Below are 23,044 nucleotides of genomic sequence, written 5' to 3'. Positions count from 1 at the left end.
AAGTTTTGGGCACGGTTGCCTGCAGTCTAAACATAGCCTAAGAAGCTCCAGATCTTACCAGTATGTGAACGCATGTGTCTGGTCAAGTCTTGCAGGCTCCAGAAGCGTTTGCTGCACACAGCACAGATCTTCTTTCTCTTATCGGTTTTGCCTCCGGCTGACTCGCCCTCCTCATCCAAAGCCCTGAGCTCTGAGGAAGTAGCCTCTTCTTCATCATCACTCATATCTTCTCTCTCTTTCTCCTCCTCATCAACACCACTTTCTACACAGCTGCTGTTCTCATCCTTTTCATCATCTTCTAAATCTGCGTCCTGCACCATCTCTTTTCTGGGCGTTGTGATTGGGTTTTGTGAAGCACTTTGGCGTCTTCCCTTCTTGCTTCCATCCTCGGGCTGGACCTCCTGATTGTGAGTTTTCTGGTGCCGGCTGAGAGTGGCCGCATGGCGGAAGGTCTTTTTGCAAGTCGCACAGGTGTGGGGGAACTCGTCGGGAGGAGAAACCGCTTGAGCAGTTATTTTAGGCTGGTTCTGCTCTGCTCCAGAAAGCTTGAAGTCTACAAGCTTGCTAGCAAGGTTTACATCAAGACTCTTGTTGCTCTGAGAGTCGTCATCATCATAATCAACTTCTACTCTCTCAGGGTTTCCCTCAGCTGGCTGTGTTTGGTTTGGATCTGTGCTGCTGTCTGTTTGTTCAGTGGCTGATTGTTCTGGTGCTTGTTCTGGGGATGAAGCTTTCTCCTCTTGTTTGACAGAGCTCATATCCGCAATATCTACGGCTGCAGAAGAATCAGTGTCAGATACACTCTCTACAAATACAAGAAAAGCTTGTTAAGCACTATACACATTTCATTGCTTTCCTTCACACCCTCACAATGATGTAACAATATTCAATATACAGATTTCGCAAAAAGTCTTGTAGATGAACAAAACAAGGCAACTAAATTATAGTACATTATGAATGGGACATTAACCCTTCATCTCAAAAGTTAAATCAACACATTTTTAGATACAAATGTTATACACATGAGACAATTTGCGCTACATAATAATATATAACAATGGTACTGACCAAAAGTGCCTGTGCTTCCTCGAGATCCTTCGTCAGCCTTAGGTTTGGGTCGAGATCCACTGTTTTGAAGTGCCCGATTGGATACTCCATGTTTGCGGAGCAGGTGGCGCTCACAGTTTGACTTGGTGGAGAAGAATGACTCACACTGAGGACAAGGGTACGGCTTCTGACCTGTGAAATCAAAGCACAAAACTGTAACAATCTCAAGTGAGAAACGAAACATTATTGACTCAGATCCATTGAATCAAAATATAACATACTATAATATAATACTGAACACCTCCAATTGTAGCATGTTTGATCACTCTTTCTGCATTACTGTGAGGATAATCAGAGTTCTATTAGTCTGTAATGGTTGAAGAACACTTCCAGCTAAATGGCTCACAAATGAAATAGAGACTACAGAGTACACTATTTTCCTAAGAATGGTATTTAGCTCACTGTATTGTAGAATAGTGTAAATAAAAAAAGTAAATAAAGTGCTTTATGGCATCATTGGCATGTGGTCATTATTTATGAATTGTAAACAGTGTCTCACCTGTGTGTGTTAGCATATGCCTTTGCAATGAGCTGGCCCAGGGGAACAAACGTGGGCAGAACGGGCAGGTCATTTTCTGCACTGAATTGGAGTAGGCGTTCTTCTTTCCTTTGTTCTGTGGAGGTTTCTTTGGCTTGTCCTCTCGTCCTTCCTTTGCCTCCTTATTGACAGGCTGCTTCTCTTTCTCCTCTTTCATTGGCTCCATCTGACTGGGTTGTAAGTAAGGGCTGAATTTATTTGCATCTGTAGTAGCTAGCATTTTCTCTACACTGGGAAACTCGCCACTTGACTCCAGGTCAATGCCACTGCCTGTTGCCAATCGTGGATCACAGAACTCCTCCTGAAATGCTCTCTTCTTGCCTCTCTTCTTTGAGTTATCAGAAGATCCATTTTGAGTGGAATCCAGTTTGGTGGTGCCTAAGTGACCCTTCTTATCACTTATTGTATTAAAATCCATTGCACTAACACTGTTCTTGGCATCTATTCCTGTTTCGATCAGCACTGGGGTAGCTGACACAGACGAGATGATCTGAGCAATGGAGGCCAGCGGTGCCATTTCAGGAGTACAGGAAATAGAAGATGGTTTTGGTAACAGTGGCTTCAAGCGAGTAAAGGGCTTGGTAAGGTCACTGGATAGAGCTGGGGCCAGGTTAGAAAGGGAAACTGGGAGAGCTGCAAGAAGTCCAGGGGTTGTTTCAGCAGTATTTTCTTTCTTGACATTATGATGATTCAGGGACATGCTCTGAGGAAGTTCTTTTATCATTATCTTTTTCTCGGGATACTTGGGTATTGAGAGATCAATGGGCTCCATAGAGCAGTCATTAAACAGAGGAGATGTTGTTCCTTCAAGCTTAACATTTGAAGCAATTGTTTTTTGAGATTTGCTAGAGAAATCCAAAGGCTGGTCCTGGTCCTCAACAGGTCCAGAGAAGGGACCTACATTCTGAGGAATGGTGCTGTTAACCAGCCCATTTGAGGTTGGAGGGTTGGCTTGAGCAGTGGCGTCTCCTCCTACCGGTACAAGACTTTTGATGTGTTCTTCAATTTCCCTTTCTGGAACATTTGGGTGGTGCTTCAGCAAGTGGTGAATGCAGTTCCTTTTAGCGAGAAATGCCACCCCACATTGCCTACACTCAAATGGCTTCCGTTGACATCCATTGTGTGTTCGCAGATGAATCTGAAGAGCTCGGTAGGTCTTAAGGTCCTCCCCACAATATCGACAAGATGTGCTACCAGCCGCATCAAGGAGGTCTAATGTGGTGCCTCCAATGACACCGCTTACGCTAGAGGAGGTGGTTACATATTCTATGTTTTTCTCTATGTCTTTGCGTGTGTTCTTCATGTGTTTCTTGCGCAGATGACGCTCACAGTTGGCCTTCACAGTGAAAGGGTAGTGACAGAGACGACATACGTATGGTCGCTCACCGCTGTGTGTTCTGAGATGTCGAATCAGCGTTGCTTTGTCAGGAGCGGCGTAGCTACAAAAGGTGCACTGATACGGTGAAGCTCCCAGATGGTGACGCATATGAGCCTGAAGGCCACCTAAGAAGGAAAAGACTTCTTTGCAGAACCGACAAGGGTACTCGGCCTTGGCTGTTTTCTTTCCCACGACTCTTGATTCCTTCTCTTTGCTGTCAAACTCTTCTTGCTTTCCAGTTTCATATGAGATAATCGTGGTTCCTATGATATCTGGCCCCAGTTGAGTAGTCTCCCAATTTGTGGGAGAGGACGAGGTTGAGGACGAAGAGGAGGCTGATGATTGTCTGGTAGTTCTCACTTGTTGGCCTGTTTGAGGTGGAAGGCTAGGACTGATGTTACCCGATGAGGCCTGTTGGGCATTCATGACGGGTGGAGGGGGTGTGGAGGCACTCATGCTGGATCGAGGAGTGATTAAGGGCTTAGGTTTCAGGGAAGTAATCTGTTTGGGGTCCACCTGTAGAGGACTTCCCAGACTTTTGGGAAGCAGAGACAAAGACATCTGAGGTGGCACTGAGGCTGCGATCTTAAGGATTTGTTCAATGTCCGCCAGCTCCACTGCAGCTTGACCACTTATTGGGACAAACATACCACTACTGACGACCCCATGGAGAGGCTGTAGCGACAGCAGACTGAGGGCGGCATTCTTGTTCATGGCTTGAAGAGAAACGGGCTCCAAAATAGAGATGCCGAGACTGCTACTGCTTTCTTGAGGTAGATTTGAGGTAGGCTCAACACGAATGAAGCGAATGCTGTCTAAAACATCCTGCTGAATTTGCTCTTCTGATTTCTCTGGCTTAGCAAAAGAGGAGTGTTGGAGACCTAGGCACTCCATGAAACCGTGCTTCCCATCTGAACTGGTACTCTCAGCATGTGGTATTAGTTCATTGACCTCCGTGGAATCCATGAAATGGGAGTTGACTTTGGGTGCATCCATAATAGCATATGCGTTTTGTTCCTGAGGTTCAGTGCTGGTGTCTGCGCTACATTTATGTGAGGATTTGTGGAGATCCAAAGACTGTTGAAGAGGGAAGGCCTTGTTGCAGACCTCACAAACAAATTTATGGAACTTGCTAGAGCATCTGCGCAAATTACTCTCACACCAGATCTGAATAAATAAAACAAATCAAAATGATGATCAGTCTTCATCCAAAAAAGAAATAAAGTAATTCTTTCTCATCTGATGAAGTCCTTACCTGTGCAATTTGGGGAAACTTTTGACAGCTGAAGTCAATGAAAGCCAAGTCTCCAAACCCCAGAGGGATGGAGGGGTTACTCTGGATAAAGGGTCGTCCAGAGGGGTCAGTGGGAAGCTGCTTATGAATGACTGCGTTATGACGCAGGAGACCACGGTGTGTGCGAAAGGTAATGCAACAAATGTTACACCTAGGATTAGAAGAAACAGTCAGAAATAGTTTTGATTTAACGAAATATAAAGAAATCAGTATTGCACTATATAATGTGTCGAGACAACATACAGAAGCAGACAACATCCTGAGCCTACCTGAGTGTAGTGTCAGGATGTGTCTCCATGTGTGATTCCAGATCATATTTACAGATGAATGTCTTAAAGCAGATGGGGCAGTGAAGGAGCTCTTCTTCACTCTTGACAGAATCGTCCTCTCCATGCTTTTGCATCAACATCACCTAAACATAAGACAAAATTTGTTTGCATATAACTTCAAAAGTATGGGCACAGTACATTCCAAAAGTTGTTAAAACGTTTTGACTGCATTTATTACTGAAAAATACATTGACAAAAAAAGAGGTGAAAACGTACCTTTTTAACTGGTGGTTCCTCAGCCTGCTCCGCTTCATCCTCTTCACTGGGCTTCCTCTTAGCAGAGAGTCGTCGGCGCTTGTTTAGTGGGGAAGAACTGGGGGCAAGAATACTGTTTGCATCCTTTTCATGAATTTTCATGTGCCTGCAGAAATACATAACATAACTCAAAGACATAACAGACACAGTTCTGTCTATTAACAACCATTATGAAAATAAGATAAATTAAAATGCTTTATTAAAACGCTCCTGTTGTAAACTGTATTTTGGCATTTGAGATGGTCAGGTAAAATTTAACCCCCAATAAATAAATAATAATTAAAAAAATTATATATATTTTGCATAAATAAAGTAAAATGCACTATTTAGTGTAAAAGAATTACTCTTAAGATATTTTGAATTGTGACATAATTTTAGAACAATTTTCATTTTTATAATGTGAAACGGTCTCATTCTCATTATTTTAACCTTATTTATATTAATACATAAAAATTAAGATTAAAATTAATTGTTTTAATTATAAAACATAAAAAAAGAATATTACACTAAAGAAAATCATCATTGAACATACTCTTTATTTAAAACCAGTTTTTATCCTCATCCAAGTAAAATGTTCTCTGTTTCACATCTTGATGTGATAAGATGGCACTGGGGCCACTGGAACACTTCCATAATTAAGGCTCGCAATATACAAAGACGTAACCGGTTGGGGGGAAATGCAATGATATGGCCAGCAGAGGTCAGAGGTAATATGTGGAGGAAAAGTGCTGGGAGTCGCATTACGGCATGCTGGAACGTGCGCACCCCTCACCCTCCTACACTTACATGGAAACAAACCCACCTTTCAGGTTCGACCAGATACAAGGCCCCTGATGCTTATGTGCAGCTACGTTTCATTTAGAATGGTTGTCCGAATATGTCTATAGAGCACATAGTATATGCATTGTGCACATTTTGAAATGAAATGTGCTTTTATTGCATTTTGGTGTGCAGAGTTTATGGTCATGCACTCTGAGTGTATGTAACTGGAAAGGGAGGATAAATGTCAGCAGACCCATTGGTAAGAATCTTGTTTTACATTCTACAGCCAAAGATATTAATAGAAGAGAGTCAGAGTGATGGTCACCCACATGTGGACCCAACCCTGACAGCCTGAATCCTGTTCCATCTCATGTCTCTGGCCTCACTTACTTCCAGCAGAAAACCATGTTGATATACCACACAGATTAAAACAGTATCGGCATAATAACGTTAATCATGCAACTATAATTCCAGCTATTGCAATTTCTTGTCACATGCCACTTAATCACGGTGTGATTTTATGTTTGAAGTTTCTAGTTGATGAAGGACCACTGAGTATTTTTCTCTTCTGAAGTGCCTCATCAATATTGTCAGAGGGCAGTGTGGGAATTTTTTTTAAACATTCTGCCAGGCATTGTTGTTTTTGTTGAGTTATGCAATATATGAAACGATAAGGTTAAAAATGACTTGCGAATCCATAATGTGCCATCCAAAAAATATGATCAGTACCCATTTACCAGCCCCCTGCCTTTTCCCCCTGTCTTACTCACACAAACTTCTTCCACCCCCATCTGGAATGCCTGCATGTCTCAACTGCACAAGGAAGCCCTCTATTCACATCACATTAACACAAACAAAAAGAGTCACAAATCAATCTCTCGACCACAAAGACACTTGAAAAGGAAGTATGGACACAGAAAAATCTTTCCAAATATAAGTGACATAAAAGAAAGAAGCTAGTGCAGCCATGAGAATCAGGCCTCTCACATCACATGCAGACATTCCTTCATCCCTCCCGACCCTCCCTCTGAGCCCTCCTCCTCCACCACAAACCTACAACTACTTATATTAATGCAGCCTGCAACCTGTGCATACAGCAACATTTAGTTACAATTATTTATTTAGGTCACCAAACAAACCATTTAAAACAAAAGAAACCTAAAAGTGGTACTAATATAATGCTGGGAAGGATCTAGATTTTTTTTACCAATAGCAGGTTTTTGTCAGCCGAACCCCTTTGACCTAAAATATTTACTTGATGTAAATGAATATTTGACCTTGACCTCTTGAGATTTTAAATTAATGTTTCAATAATTTAAGAACGTGTTAAAGGTTCTCTGATGTCGTTTAATTTCCATATGACATGCAGGTAAACAAAATATTTTATAAATTTTTTTTATATTTTAATTATATTTATTTTAAAAAGATTTATTTTAATTTAGCATTTTTATGATTTAAAGGCACAACATATAAGATTTTTGGATTCAAATATCCAAAAACCACTAGAATAATGTTATATATTTTGTTGACTTGTGTTCTTACAGTATCCCAAATGTTTCCAACAATCTTTAAATCCAGAGAAACCAGCTATTTTAACCAGTGAAACGGCCCTTGTCATTTTGTCGCCTGTCAATGATGTCATATTCACGGTACTCTCGATTTTCGGTTTTACTTCCGTATAAACCATGGAAACACCAAAGGCGCTTTAATAAATTATGTGTTTTATTAGACAGGTGAGCAACTGCTTGGATACCTTTATCGACAGACAGCTAATTGTTATATAGCTCAACACAGTTAGTCTTATTGTTTGAATCTCGTTTTCTTGATTTACCGCAAGTAACAAGTTCGTCTCCAAAAAGTAAATCAGACAACACTATTATGTCAAGTGGCTAACAGCAAAATCAGAAAGAGCTTTATTTGTAGTAACAGAAATACAGCATTTTCTCCACCATACAATGTTTTAAAATGAATTGCAAGTCATTTAGCAGCACAGTCATCCAGCTTTTATTAATATGATATTATAATATCGATCTAGATTACTGCAGTGTGCAACAAGTGTCTCACAACAGCCACGAGCGAAGCCACAGAGTAATAAATAAAACATAATAAAACAGAAACGTAAAATGTCCCAGTCGCTCGACCCGTCCTGCTTCACACCACAGTAACGTTAATAAAACTTTAACACATTAGCTCATCCATGAACATGATTTCTGCCTGAGTCCCGTCAGATGTTTTTTCATCGGCTGTGGAGGTAAAGATGACAACTCCCATGATTCCACGCACATTGAGCACTTCTATTTGTCGGCATGTTCCTTTAACTGATTATAATAATGATAACAATAATTTAATACGGTTTATTTATTTAATAATTGATTAATACCGTAAAGCGTGATATTTCCTGAGACGGTTATCATACTGAGAAAATCTCATACAGTAACAACCAAGCGACAACCTTCCTGTCTTCCAACACGGAAGTGACTTAAACTGCAATTCATCGACTGGCCGCTAGAGACAGAAAGAGAGTCAATCCCAAATACCCACCATGTTAAAATGCCCAACTTTACAGCACAAAAATGTGTTTATAGCCTGGTGCAAAAAGTGGTTTTGGTCTATATAGCTAATTTTGCCCTTCATGACAACTGTGAGGGGGGTGAACTGTTTTATAACTCATCCGTTTTAATTATAATGAGCCTTAAAGCTCTGCATAATTAAGGGCGTGGCCATTTGAGTGACCATTTGCCGCTACTGTCACTACTAGCTGTTTGTCTGCTATCTGTTAGCCACCACGTCACCTCAGCTAATCCTGCCTCTTTGCCATTTTCGTTTATCCTGGAGTGACGCGCGGTGATGTACTGCCAAGATGGCGATGGCCGGCTCCGCCCACTTTGGGCTTCAAAATGCTCTTCAGAAACCTACGGGTGACATCACGGAAACTACGTCCATATTTTTTTTTTCAGGCTATGGTCACAACCCTACACGGGAGAGTTCCCCACCCCACCCCACCCCACCCCCGCTGTTAGAAAATTTTAAATGAGCTACTTTTTACTTTTACTTGAGTAGACTTTTTTTAGACTGGTAATTTTACTTATACTTAAAATTTCATTGAAGTATTGGTACTTTTACTTGAGTAGAAAATTGTATTACTCTTTCCACCTCTGCAACTCACAAACCCCTTTCAGTTCTATCACAAACCCCACTTAGGAAAACCATGTTATATAGTCTCATCTCTTTTAAGTAATGTAATGGATTCAATACTAATGAAGATTACCATAGTTTTGACTTGTCCCCCTGTCTTTTCAAAAGAGCAAAAAATGCATTTAGAGCATCTAGAGTAATGCCACTTACAATGAAATGAATGCCAGGCCATATTTACATATACATTAAGATACATAAAACATACTGTACAGACTGTTTTGACGTATAGCCACAAGACCTAAACATTATCATTAACACTCAATAAACACTCAATAAACATTGAGACTAGTGGAATGAAGTTGCTGTTAAGTTGTACTGACCTTGTAAAGTTTGTGTTTGTGTAAAATTATATCTAATCTTTTAACTTTGTTGTCATTATGACATAACTCCAGTAACTTTCACATTGTATGCACAATGATCAAAATACCAGAAAAGCACTATTTATATAGAGTATAAACAAGTGTTTCACTTCAAAAATGATGATTTAGACAACGTTAGGCTCAAATTATAAACAAGATTTTACAGAATAATAAATTTGTTCATTCATACAAGCTTCACATTTTGGCTTTTAAACCCTGGGAAATGCCTGGCTTATTTCCTTTGTAGGCATATTACTGTAACTTATTACAGCATATTACTTTAATCTTTTGTGTATCATCATGAGTTAGAAAAAATGCTAGTCTATACTTATGAAAAAGTTAAACATTTACATGTTTAAAAACCTCCAAAATCACTGTCTGACCATTTACCTGTGCATGTTTCCATTTGTGGTGAATGTCTGGTAACATATCGAACACTTGTATGGCCTCTCTCCACTGTGAACCAGCATGTGGCGGTCCAGAGAACTGGCCGAGCTCAAAGCCTTCCCACAGATACTGCAGGAGTGGTCAGTTCCCCCACTATCTGTGTTATGCTGGAGGGTAAACGAGGCACAGATGTCATTACACTGAGATATAGTCTACGTATATATAATATAAATAGAAATTAGTACAAAATATCTTCCGTTTCAGTGAAATTCTGATCTAATGATTTTAAAACAAACTAACATGTTAAATCAGATTGCTGTGGTTCAGTAAACAGGTGTACATGTAGGGATGTGTTTGTGTAAGAGTACGCACCTGTCTGATATGCATGGTGAGCTGGTGCTGTGTCATGCAGTTTTTGTTACACAGGGGGCAAATGAAGCTTGAGCGTTCTTCTTTGACTTCCTATAGTAGACACACAGACAAGACAAGCTTTAGATACAACATACCCATTTTTTTTTTTTTATCATAAGTTGGGTTTCCATGATACAAACGTAAAGAAAATATTTAAAATAAAATGTGAATTAGTTGCATTCCCATCAAGTTGTTCGGAGCAATGACGGTGGTATTGGTAAACTAGTAACCAACAGTAAATAAAACAGCCGATTAGTCATGTGGCTTTAATGTTCACTAAGTCAGAATTTATTCCGCAAATGCGTTTCTATCTCCCATTATTCGCATCAACTATTCACCTCAACTTTTTTGCAAATTAAAGGATTTTTTTTCAAAATAGCATATTATCAAACATAGCCTAGCTCTTGATATACTATTATAGTTTTTGTTAATATTTTTAATTGGATTTAATTTTTTTGTATTTTCTGTTTTAATTTCAGTTATAGTTTTTGTAATTATTGTCATTTTTATTAGTTTAAAAAAATGTCTACTTAGTTTTATTCATTTTAGTACTTCACTAAACGAAAATGAGAAATGTCAACTTGGCAACTAGCTGAAATAAAATAAGTTGAAGTTTTTTATATTTAAATTTATTCAGTTAATGTTAATTTTAAGTAATGAAAATGTTTTTTTTTCATTAACAATAATAATAACCCTGCTACGAAAGTCATTTTTTATTCTATTTTCTATTTCATTTCCGTATATACACATGACTCAAACATTTTCAAGTATTTCTGTTTGAGTATTTCCATTAAATGTATGTATATGTACATATAAAACAGTAAAGAAAATTACTTGACTTGAGTAGTCACAATATGATTTCTTAACATATTAGAAAAAAAATATTTATTTGTACTACATTTATACTTATTTTTTATTGGTAACACTTTACAATCAGGTTTTATTTGTAACCATTAGTTAACTACATTAGTTAACTAACTAACTAACAGTGAACAATATTTCTACAGCATTTATTCATCTTTATTAAAGTTAATATCAACATTTACTTATACATTTTAAGGTCAAAAGTTGTATATGTCATGAACTAACATGAACATGACTATTTTTATTAATTAACATTAACAAAGGTTAATAAATACTGCAAATATATATATTGCTCATTGTTAGTTTGTTAGTTGGTGCATTTATTAATTTATATATGTGTTATAATATATCAAATATATAATTTATATATAACATTTAATATAAATTTTATATAAAAATATGACTAGATTTCAACAACACTGCAATGTTTAACTGTGCAATCGTACCTAAGCTGTCCCCTGTACAGAGCTCTGTACAAATTTGATTATATATTCAACTATTCATTTCTAACTATTATACCTCATGAGAGTCATAGAAACTGAAAACACATTAATAAGTAGTGATGTATTAATCAAGCAAAAATCCAAAATCAAATGAAAAATACCTCAAACACATGTCACTACCCATGACTCCAAAACCCTAGTGAGATGTTTATTTGTCCCCCAGTGAGAGATAAACACAATAGGTAAAACAGATGCAGGATATTAGCCTGCCTGATAGTATGTGTCAGAGCAGCAGGAGCGGTTGTGCGCTCGCGTCACATGGAGTAACAAGTGGTCTCTCCATCTGTTTCTCCAGACAACAGCAGCACTGGCTGAGGAAGAGCATCACTAATTCAGTGGGCAGTAGAGCAGCGGTGCAGAGTCACTCAGCGTATGGAAATGCAGTTAGGGTTGTAGGAAGGGATACCAGAGGGGGCTGGGAGACTGAAACACCTGTTTTCTCCACAGAGAAGTGTTTCAGTCGAATCCCACACTTTAATTGAAGGCATAAGACAAGCATCGACTCTCACAAAGGGGGGATTGAGAAAGCGCAAGGACCATTTGTTGCCGCTTATTTAACTGAGTTCATGTAACAGCCACTCTGACTGACTACCAGAGATGGTATGAGGGGGATGAGACAGTCCACTAGTAGACAATCAGGAAAAATCATAACACTAAATATGGCATCTACAAAAATGAGAGTGTCACTATGCGATTAAAAGAGCCAGTCATGTGTTTTTTCTACTCTGGAACGCGCATGTACATTAGCTGAACCAGCTTGAAAAATATAAAATCGCTAAAGAATCAGCTAAAGAAGCTACATTTGAATTTTATTGCTGATTTGAAATTTATTATTGAAACTCAATCTTAACAAACAGTGTTGGAGATTTAGTTGCATCCGAAATCACATATTTCCCTACTATATAGCAGGTGAAAAGCAGGATATAAACAAAGTAGTTTGTCCAAATTCACAGTAATCATAAAACAGTACCTGGACAACCTACTACTTCTGGAGAGATTCTGATGTGCACATCTGATGTAAACTTTAATATCCCATGAGGCCACGGGGGAGGATTTGTGTGTGGCAGTGAAGCGACGCAACTGGCGCTGTAGGTCACATAATAGTGACAACGCGACGAATGTAGTACATCCGGAATACAGTCACATTCATACAAAATACAATTACTAATTCAATAAAAGTACCTACTCAGAAAGTATGTGATTTCGGACACAGCCTTGGTCTTGGTCCCTATTCAAGTAGATGAGATACCAATATGGCTGCCAAGTGGACTGACTAGCTTTCAGAGGACTTTGTTGACTCCACCTCTGCAACCTACTACAGGTGTAGTTATTTAGTGCAGTTGACATTCCCTGAATGAGGTGTACAGTACAATTACAGCAATAATAACATCCGCTTCTGCTCACATATAGCGAATGCTATACCTGATTTCTTCTCCCAGTACGATTGACAGAGGGTGATTTGGTGGTACTTCTGGGAGATGTTTTGGTGGGCTCAGAGTCGACTCCATTGATCTGGCCCACATTCATCACAGTGCTCATCATGGAGTTGATGGAGGACAGCTCCTCCTCTGTTCTGACTCCAGCTTCATCTTCATGCTCTGGTCTGTCCATTCCATCACAGTCTGCTTCTATAAATGACATGATTACTAAATGGCCGTGGCATTTTAACCATCACAATGTGTCTCTTTAGGGACATGACAATTCCATCATCATTTATTCACACTCATGTTGTTCCAAAATGTACAATTTTCCAATCATTTTTCCTGATTCTATGAAATTAGTCTAAAAAGGTCTAATTTTGTATACTTTTGTATCACAGAAAAAAAAAAATTGGTTTTGGAAAAGCCTGAAAGTTAGTTAATAATGACAGAATCTTTATTTATTATCTCTTTAAACATGAGTGTGGCATCTCACCTTCAACATATTCTGGTGTATGTGTGGATGGCTGATTGTTAACAGCCTCTTCTGACAAATGAGATTGTTCATTCACATCAGCAACACCAACACCATTGCTGACAGTCTTTTCAGGGGAGGCACTTTCCATTTCTAAGAATGGAGAATTCTTGTTACTCAGGACTCAATATAACCCAAATTATAACAGATACGCCCATTAATGAATTACTTTTCCCATCTGCAAAAGAAGCCACATGGAAATCATTAAGAGATTATATCTTCTGCAGAAGCTGTGAAGTGTTTTATAAGAGCAACGTTATTTAGCACATGCTCTTATTAATTGTTTTCATGGATTCAAATGGGAAAACTAAAGGTTTCTAATTATAACCAAGTTGAAAACAGTTGTGCTGCTTAATATTTAAGGTGAAACGGTGATACATTTTTTTCATGATTCTTTTATGAATAGAAAGTTCAGAAGAACAACATTTATATGAAGTAGATTTTTTTGTCACTGTCACTGTCACTTTTGATCAATTTAATGCGCCCTTGCTGAATAAATGCCTTAATCTTACTGACCCCAAACTTCTGAACAGAAGTTTAAATACTGGATTTAAAAAGCTACACGCTTGCCACAAACATCTCATTTTGAACTGAGCGCTATGCGTTGAATTGTCTAAAAGTGAAGATAGGAAAAGCACTGGCTGAGGAGTGTTTGAGGCAGCTGTGGGAGTGTGATACTACAGCGAGAGAGGCCCATCCCAGTGAGGGGGTGGTGCAGGGTGAGGAGACGAGGGAGAGAAAGATGAACGACACATACGTGAGAGCACGGGAGGGGAGAGAAGGAGGGGAAGCAGAGATGGAGGAAAATACTGAGAGAAATGTGAAATGTGAGAAAAGTGTAGAGAGAGGACTGGAAAAGCGAGTCGAGGGACTGGGTGCATGTTCAAACGGAAGAAACTTGGAAGTCTTTCTGCTGTAAAGAGAGGAACAGTAGGGGGGTTGGGTTTAGAGTCAAAGCAGGAAGTGGCTGTGTGAGCAGTGGAGGGTAGACGGTTGTCTGCTGTACTCTCTCTTGCTATAACCATGCGGCCCTGCTGCAGTTAATGTGTGCCGTTGCAGGGTGTGATCTCCTCTGCTGGAGGGGGGAGGGTAGGAAATCCCCCTCCCAGCTCCCACCATCCCAAACTCTGCTCATGTACTTCCACTGGTTGGAAAAGTGTGGACAGAGGAGTCCTGACTATTTGTCCTGACTTTTTCTATATTGGATTTTACTTTGAGGAAAAGAGATGCACATATGGAAGGGTTTAATGCGTGTTCACACTGACTAGAGGGCACTAGGTCACTAATAAAGGTACGATCACATTTACCGTTGCTCTGCGAATTGGAGTCATTTTAATTGGAATCCGTGCGAATTGTGCGACTTGGATTTTTAAAAAAATATGTTCTCAAATGAGATCTATTCTACTTGAAATTAAAAATTCACATGGATGTATAAAGATGTCAGTAGTGAATTATGTATCATATAATTAAAATGAACAACTATCAGTGTGTATCAAACTCACATAGAATGACATGAAATTCTAACCCATTTTTTCCCATTGTTTTGCTGTATGTGGGCACAGACAAATCAAATAATCTGTGAAATCTCTATTGTGTTGTCACTCATTGGCATATAGCTAAGTATGCCCAAATTGCATCACCAATGGTTGCTGTTGCTCATGTTGACAGAAATCGTCCACTCTCACATACTAAAGGTTTCGCTATAAAAGCCTTTAGCCATTCAAAAATATAATGCGTCCTTGCTGAACAAATGCATTAATATCTTTCAAAAAATCCTCAATCTATTGAGAATTTTTATAAGTGAATAAGAGGGATAAATGGATCATTTAGAGTGTGTGGACTAGGCTCAATCAGCCTCACAGATGCAGCGAGTAAGTGCTGCAAACTGAGATAGCAATACAGCATAGATCCAGAGATTATCTGAGATTAATGAGCTGTTATTAGCCAAGCATCTATGGACTAACTGAGAGGGTTAGGATTAAAGACAGTAATTAATTAGCCACTGGAGCTAATGACAACAGATGGGCATCAGTTAAACACATCATCATATGGTTCATACATAGGACTAATATGATAGCAAAATATTTGGTATGTGAGACAGAAAATCAAATGAACTGGCAGGAGGTAAACAAAAAGTTAAAAAAGAATAATTCAAGAAACGATATACACTATACACTGAGCACTGTAATGTTTGAAGCATATGTCAGAACAAATGTCAGTAGACCGGGAAGATTTTAAAACGAGCGGTTCATCCATAAATCCGTAAGATATTACCGTCATGCTGTGGAAATACAAACCGGAAGACAGAAGAACACAACGAGTGCAGCGCTGAAAAGGGGCGGAGCTACATAAGGTCTATTTATGTAAAGGAAAATCTAGATTTCCACCCATTTGATTTGTTGTTGTGAGCGGTTGCCAGGGTGTTACCATGAGACAGCTAAAGCATTCTGAGTGACATTAGCAAGTTGCATTGTGGTTGCCAGGGTGTTCTGGGCAGTTGCGTCCTGGCCCAAGTCAAACAAACCCACTCCCAGGTTTCCATGATATTCTCATCCCTAGGTAATACTTCGTAGTGGTTTGTTTTGATGTTAAAGCTATATAAAATAGAGCATAAAGAAAAGTATGGAAAATAATATAACAGTGATGCTAGCTTAATAAGCACCAGTAATAATTCAAGAAACATTATACATGTAAAAGAACAAAAAGGACAAATAGAAAAAAAGGAGTGCTGATGCTCTGATACACACTGTCCAGGCAAGCACATGACCTCTTACATCTACAGGCTATAAAAGTGTCTTAGTTAATGGGAGTGTGGGGATTATACAGACCTTCCCTCCTACTGGGAACAGATAACACTGGATAATGATGAGTCCATCTGCCCCTGACCATCACTCTCTTTTACACACTCACACTACAAGATAAATCAGTAGGAAGACAGAAACCAGAAGAAGAGGTATATATGCCCATTCACTGAACCTCTGAAGAAAACATGAGCTATGGTCTAAAACCTAGTGAGCAGCCTATATAGACAGCTACCTTTTAAGGCAGCATCTTAACTATCATGAAACCACATATGTGACAGATCTGAAAAGCTCTACATTAGTGCTCTGCACTGGAAACTCAACTCTTAATTGATTCCAACAGAATTAGGCATTAGCATGTTGCTAAGCTAACAAACAACACTCTACCAAACATTAAGAAAACATTTCACACACAAATAACTATGTGTATTACCAACATTTCTCTCACCTCCACCATCTTGGATTTATTCTTTTCACTGAGTTTGTTGCAATGCATTCTGGGTTTGCTCAACTAGGTTTTGGAGCACAGTAATAAACTTTCTCAAATCCCAAGGAATGACCCAACAGCATGAATGCTCGCAGTAGATTTATGTTTTCATTCAGAATGTTCTTGATCATTTTGTTCCTCTTTTCGTTCATAAGTACACAGAGGAGTGGAAAGTCTGAAGTCCCCCCCCCCCCCCATGTTCCACCAGAGAGAAAGCAGGGAACTTGTGCATTTCCTGTTTGGTGTGGTGGCTGGGAAGTTCTGGGGAATGCTGAGCCATTATTCTCCTTTGCTTCCTCTACACTGCAGAGATCTCCTGCTCTTCCCTGTTATCATCCTCCATCTTACAGGCCATCCTCCATCTCACTTATATTCCTCTTCCCAACTACCTACCCTCCATCTCTTCTCATTTTGAAAAATTTGCATCTCAACATACGAAATACTATTTGATATCAAAATAAAGATGCTCCATACCAACACACACAACCTATGTATAATTTTAAATTCAGTCTTCTAATCCTATATGACTTCCTTTCTTCCATGTTTTTGTCCGTACAATGAAAGTCATTAGGGTTCAATGTTGTTTGGTTCCCAATGTTTAAAATAATCCTTTTATGTTCCACAGACGAAATTAAGTCTTTCAGATTGTTAACAACATGAAGGTGAATTAATCTTTTAATAAAGGTTCAGCAACACCTCCTGACTATCCACATGGATGTACTGTTGTCAGGCAACTCCATATGGGCATACAAATGGAATAATCATTTTATTTAAAATATTTTATGCCTACAGTGTAAAAAAAAAGAAAAAAGAATCCTGATAAATTTATGAATATTAAAAAACGGCAGCTGTCGTGGCCAAGACATTCACCATAAAAATATGATGAGAATGTTTCAGGTATGATTGGAATTATATTGGTGCCTGTATGTTTCACAACTTGTAACCATATTAAGTAATATGGAGTTAATATACAAATCTACTTGAAAAAAAAAAAAAAAAAAAAAAACCTTAAAATGTACTGATAACCACAATGATAATACAGGTGGTACAACAGAAAACCACATGATGAATCAGAGTTCATAAAACATGTCCAATACTCGAATATAGACGGTGCACAGTGTCATAACACTATCAGGGCAACACACTAAAATAATATAATAAATATTCACTAAATAAAATCAAATGCAACCCAAAACACCTTAATGTACATTATTACTGATAACAAAAATAAGAAAAAGCAAAACTATTTATATAAATATAATCACATGTAATTTGTGATGCAGGGATTTCTGAGAATGTCCTTTTACTGTTTTTCACTGTAAATTATACAGCACTTACCATAAACCATACATTTGTCCGTATTTTACATATAATGCAATTGTAACGATAACCAGCTGGAGTGCCCTTGAGAGCCACCAGAGGGCACTCCACACCTGACTCTCATGTTCACTCACAGACTACATCTCCCATCATTCTCTGCCTGGACTCATCAGCACTCATTATCACATTCACCTGTATCTCATCTTCTTGTTTAGTTCACCCCATATAAGCCTGGTTCACCCCATCACTCACGGCGAAGTTTTGTATGTTGTACTGTTAGTCTGCATTTCCGAGCATTTTCCCTGGTTTCTTGTCTGGTTTTTGAATTTCTCGCCCTGGTCCCTGGATTACTCTCTTGCCTCTGGTCCCTGCCTGTTTTGTTAGTTTGTTTCTTTATTTGTTTGTTTGGACTGCCTACCTGTGTTTTGACCCTTTGCCAGTACTTTGGATTACGCCTTTGGATTACCCCTTCAATAAAAGCTGCACTTGGATCTCTACCTTCGAGCCTCGGAGCAGTTCATGACAGAAGACTTCGCCACACCCAGATCCAGCAGCTATGACCTCCAGGAATGCAGCAGTACAGATCTCGCCTGATCTTCCCAGCATGAGCCGGGAGTTCGCTGGACAGATCGCAGCCTTGGCCCTGGATAGCCTCGATCTGTTCCAGTATACCTGGGGGTTTGTTCCTCTCGCTGCCTCTTGTTCTCTGGGGGACGAGGCAATTAAGTTGTGTTACCGGCTGGGGGCTAAGGAGGTCGACCCGAGGGAGCTCCCCGATCTCTCCGGTCTGGATTGGAGAGAGGCACTCTCCAGATGTCTGGAGAGCTTCCTTCCGTGGCACGCCATGTCACCGTCTGCCCTTCACGCCAGTCCAGCCGAGCCTGCACTTCACGCCAGATCTGCCGAAGCCAAGGCAGTAAGCGTCATGCCCGCCGCGCCTGAGACAGCAGGCGACATGCCTGCCAGGCTAGAGCCCTCTTCACCGCTGGTCCCGTCCAGCACAGAGCCTTCTTCACCGCTGGTCCCGTCCAGCACAGAGCCTTCTTCACCGCTGGTCCCGTCCAGCACAGAGCCCTCTTTACCGCTGGTCCCGTCCAGCACAGAGCCCTCTTCACCGCTGGTCCCGTCCAGCACAGAGCCCTCTTCACCGCTGGTCCCGTCCAGCACAGAGCCCTCTTCATCGCTGCCCAGCACAGAGCCCTCTTCATCGCTGTCCAGCACAAAGTCCTCTTCGCCGCTGGTCCTGCCCAGCTCAAAGTCCTCTTCGCCGCTGGTCCTGCCCAGCTCAAAGCCCTCTTCGCCGCTGGTCCTGCCCAGCTCAAAGCCCTCTTCGCCGCTGGTCCTGCCCAGCTTAAAGCCCTCTTCGCCGCTGGTCCTGCCCAGCTCAAAGTCCTCGCCGCCGCTGGTCCCAACCAGCTCAAAGCCCTCGCCGCCGCTGGTCCCGTCAAGCTCAGAGTGCGCTTCTGCTGATCCAGAGACTGTTCACGTCGCTTCTGCTGATCCAGAGACTGTTCACGTCGCTTCTGCCGATCCAGAGAGTGAGCTTCACGTCACTTCTGCTGATCCAGAGACTGTTCACGTCACTTCTGCCGATCCAGAGACTGAGCTTCACGTCACTTCTGCCGATCCAGAGATTGAGCTTCACGTCACTTCTGCCGATCCAGAGACTGAGCTTCACGTCACTTCTGCCGATCCAGAGACTGAGCTTCACGTCACTTCTGCCGATCCAGAGACTGAGCTTCACGTCACTTCTGCCGATCCAGAGACTGAGCTTCACGTCACTTCTGCCGATCCAGAGACTGAGCTTCACGTCACGTCCGCCCGTCAAGTGTCTCGTCCCGCCGAGACTGAATCTGTTCCTGAGCCTGAATCTGATCTTGATACTGAGCCTGAATCTGTTCCTCTTCTTCTTCCCACGCCTGTGTCTTCGGACAAGATGGCCGACTCCACGCCTGTGTCTTTGGACAAGATGGCCGACTCCACGCCTGTGTCTCAGGACAAAATGGTCTCCGCCGAACCAGTGTCTCCGGACAAGATGGTCTCCGCCGAACCAGTGTCTCCAGACAAGATGGTCGCCGCCGCCGAGCAAGTGTCTCGGGACAAGATGGTCTCCGCCGAGCCAGTGTCCTCAGCAGAGTTACCCTCTACAGAGATGGCTGCCGACATGCCTTTCCCTGAGCCGGTGTCTGTTCCAGTTCCTGAGCTGGAGCCAGTGTCTGTGTCTGTGTCTGTTCCAGTTCCTGTGTCTGTGTCTGTTCCAGTTCCTGAGCCAGTGTCTGTGTCTGTTCCTGAGTCGGTGGTGCCAGTTCCAGTGCCAGCTCCGGTGGTACCAGTTCCGGTGGTGCCAGTTCCAGTTCCTCCACCGTGGCCGCCCGAGGGGTCTTCACCGCCGTGGCCGCCCGAGGGGTCTTCACCGCCGTGGCCGCCCGAGGGGTCTTCACCGCCGTGGCCGCCCGAGGGGTCTTCACCGCCGTGGCCACCCGAGGGGTCTTCACTGCCGTGGCCGCCCGAGGGGTCTTCACCGCCGTGGCCACCCGAGGGGTCTTCTCCGCCCAGGCCGCCTGAATGGTCATCTCCGCCCTGGCCGCCTGAAGGTTCGTCTCCTCCTTGGCCGCCTGAATGGTCGTCTCCGCCCTGGCCGCCTGAAGGTTCGTCTCCTCCCTGGCCGCCTGAAGGGTTGTCTCCCCCCTGGTCGCCTGCACAGCCTGCTCCACCCTGGTCATCTGCACAGCCTGATCCGCCCTGGCCTCCCATCCTGCTGCAGTATCCAGGTCCTCTGCCGCTCCACGGGCCTGGCCCTCCATCCCACCCCCGGGTCCGCCTCCGCTCCACCTCCCACCTGGACAGTTTTGGAGCGTCTGGAAGCCGCTCTTTGGGGAGGGGCTATGTAACGATAACCAGCTGGAGTGCCCTTGAGAGCCACCAGAGGGCACTCCACACCTGACTCTCATGTTCACTCACAGACTACATCTCCCATCATTCTCTGCCTGGACTCATCAGCACTCATTATCACATTCACCTGTATCTCATCTTCTTGTTTAGTTCACCCCATATAAGCCTGGTTCACCCCATCACTCACGGCGAAGTTTTGTATGTTGTACTGTTAGTCTGCATTTCCGAGCATTTTCCCTGGTTTCTTGTCTGGTTTTTGAATTTCTCGCCCTGGTCCCTGGATTACTCTCTTGCCTCTGGTCCCTGCCTGTTTTGTTAGTTTGTTTCTTTATTTGTTTGTTTGGACTGCCTACCTGTGTTTTGACCCTTTGCCAGTACTTTGGATTACGCCTTTGGATTACCCCTTCAATAAAAGCTGCACTTGGATCTCTACCTTCGAGCCTCGGAGCAGTTCATGACAGCAATGTTAAACCATTTTCATATTTTTTAATCCTATGTGGTAATGTAACTTACTGTTAACCAATTAACACGATTTTACAGTAGAATTTATTTTTATGTAAAAATTGCACATTTTTTACAGTGTATGGATAAAGGGATTTGAATCTAATCTAAACCCAACACCTATACACACACACACACACACACAGAATGGTCAGTAGTGTCAGGTGCCTTTTGAATATTTACCCATTTTAAGATTTGGGCTAAACACGTCACAGGGTCATGGAGTCACAGGGTTACGGGCACAGGATGAGGGACAGCGACCTCTGCTCATACTAAAAGAAAGCAAAACACACACCCACACACAATTACTACACACACAATGCAAGTGTTACACTGCAAGAAAGCCGTACACACCAAGCGTGTGTTATGTTTAAAAAAAGCACACATAACACAAGAGTTAAAGGGAGCCGAGCCGCGCTGAGTAAGCATGAAAATGAATGTGAGGTGTTTCCCTTCGGGATTAAAATGAGAAATCCTTCAGGCTACGAGGGGCTTGTGGATTCAGAGCACGTTTTCCCATGAGGCGAGGTCCGGGAAGAGACAGCGGCCTGAAAAGGCCACATGAGAAAGAGTGACATCATTTCAGATGTGCTCTCTGTAGTGTAAAGGTAACAGGAGAGATCCAGCCTCAGGCCTCTTGTTCAGCTGGTAAACTGAAACGGGCTGCCATCACATAACACAAAGTCACATGCACTGCCAAGTTTCCTCTCTGGTGAGCGCAGGAGCCAGTGCTACAGGCATCTGTATGAAACATTACTACTGCTTTTACAATAGCATATCACAAGAGCTGGTATTAAAAGACCCAAGAACAAAGGGAGGCAGAAGAGTGTGGGGATGAGGGGATAGAGAGACGGATGACGTTACGGAGATTGATGGAAGGCAGATGGATAAAGCTTAAGGTTGTCAGGATGTGCAAAACAGGCTTATTTCAAATTATCCAGTCAGGAAAAACATTTTTTTGTCTGACAGACATTCATGTGATACCATGGACACAAATAAAGTGGGTTAAAGTGCAAAGCGTGGACATTTTTTACAGCAAATAAGCTAACGGCATGATGGAGCTTATGCGGGCAATACAAATTTGAGTTCCCCAGTTCGATTCACACTTTTGTTTTTTGTCTCCTCTTAATAAAGTTTTGTGTCGTGTTCCTCTAAGGTTTTGATTTTGTCCAAATGAATCAGAGAAAAAATATGTGTAATGACAATAATTAAACTATTTTAATTAAAGCATATTCTTAATGAAAATATGATGACAAAAAAATAAGCTGCTGAATAAAAACAAAGCACTAACAATGATCCTGTCCAAAACTGTTACAGTTTTTGTCTTTTTTCGTCATTCATACATCTTTTTTCCACGTCTTTTTGCACATTATTGTCAACTAAAATGTTATTTACACTAAACTAAAAATGTTACTTTCCACTGTGAAACTTAATCTCAAAGGTTTATATGTAAAAATACTACAAAAATGTATTAAACTTTCTACAAAAAATGTTTTCAACACTGATAATAATGAGAAATGCTTATTGAGCATCAAATCAGCACATTAGAATGATTTCTGAAGGATCATGTGACACTGAAGACTGGAGTAATGATGCTGAAAATTCATCTTTGCCATCACAGGAATAAAGTGCATTTAAAATATATTCAAGTAGAAAGCAAATATTTGAAACTATAATAATATTTCACAATATTATACTGTTTTTACTG

General features: G+C 41.2%; 1 protein-coding gene across 3 annotated transcripts in view; it reads right to left on the bottom strand.

The window, feature by feature from the left end:
* rreb1b (ras responsive element binding protein 1b) overlaps nt 1-23,044 on the bottom strand; it is a 38,713-nt gene that overhangs the window by 2,814 nt on the left and 12,855 nt on the right. The window contains exons 2-12 of one of the 3 annotated variants that reach the window (XM_084118945.1): nt 21,520-21,608; nt 13,297-13,428; nt 12,805-13,010; nt 9,977-10,066; nt 9,608-9,771; nt 4,863-5,007; nt 4,587-4,729; nt 4,279-4,468; nt 1,607-4,190; nt 1,069-1,239; nt 59-805 (exon numbers count right to left, since the gene is read on the bottom strand). In XM_084118945.1, coding sequence (XP_083975071.1) covers nt 59-805; nt 1,069-1,239; nt 1,607-4,190; nt 4,279-4,468; nt 4,587-4,729; nt 4,863-5,007; nt 9,608-9,771; nt 9,977-10,066; nt 12,805-13,010; nt 13,297-13,428; nt 21,520-21,523 — 4,576 coding nt within the window. In that variant the 5' untranslated portion in view covers nt 21,524-21,608. The remainder of the gene's footprint in view (nt 1-58; nt 806-1,068; nt 1,240-1,606; nt 4,191-4,278; nt 4,469-4,586; nt 4,730-4,862; nt 5,008-9,607; nt 9,772-9,976; nt 10,067-12,804; nt 13,011-13,296; nt 13,429-21,519; nt 21,609-23,044) is intronic. The other 2 variants (XM_084118943.1, XM_084118944.1) reach the window with 2 other exon arrangements.

This window comes from Abramis brama, assembly GCF_963993115.1.
Source record: "Abramis brama genome assembly, chromosome: 7".
NCBI lineage: Eukaryota > Metazoa > Chordata > Actinopteri > Cypriniformes > Leuciscidae > Abramis > Abramis brama.
This window is presented reverse-complemented; position numbering and strand designations above follow the sequence as displayed.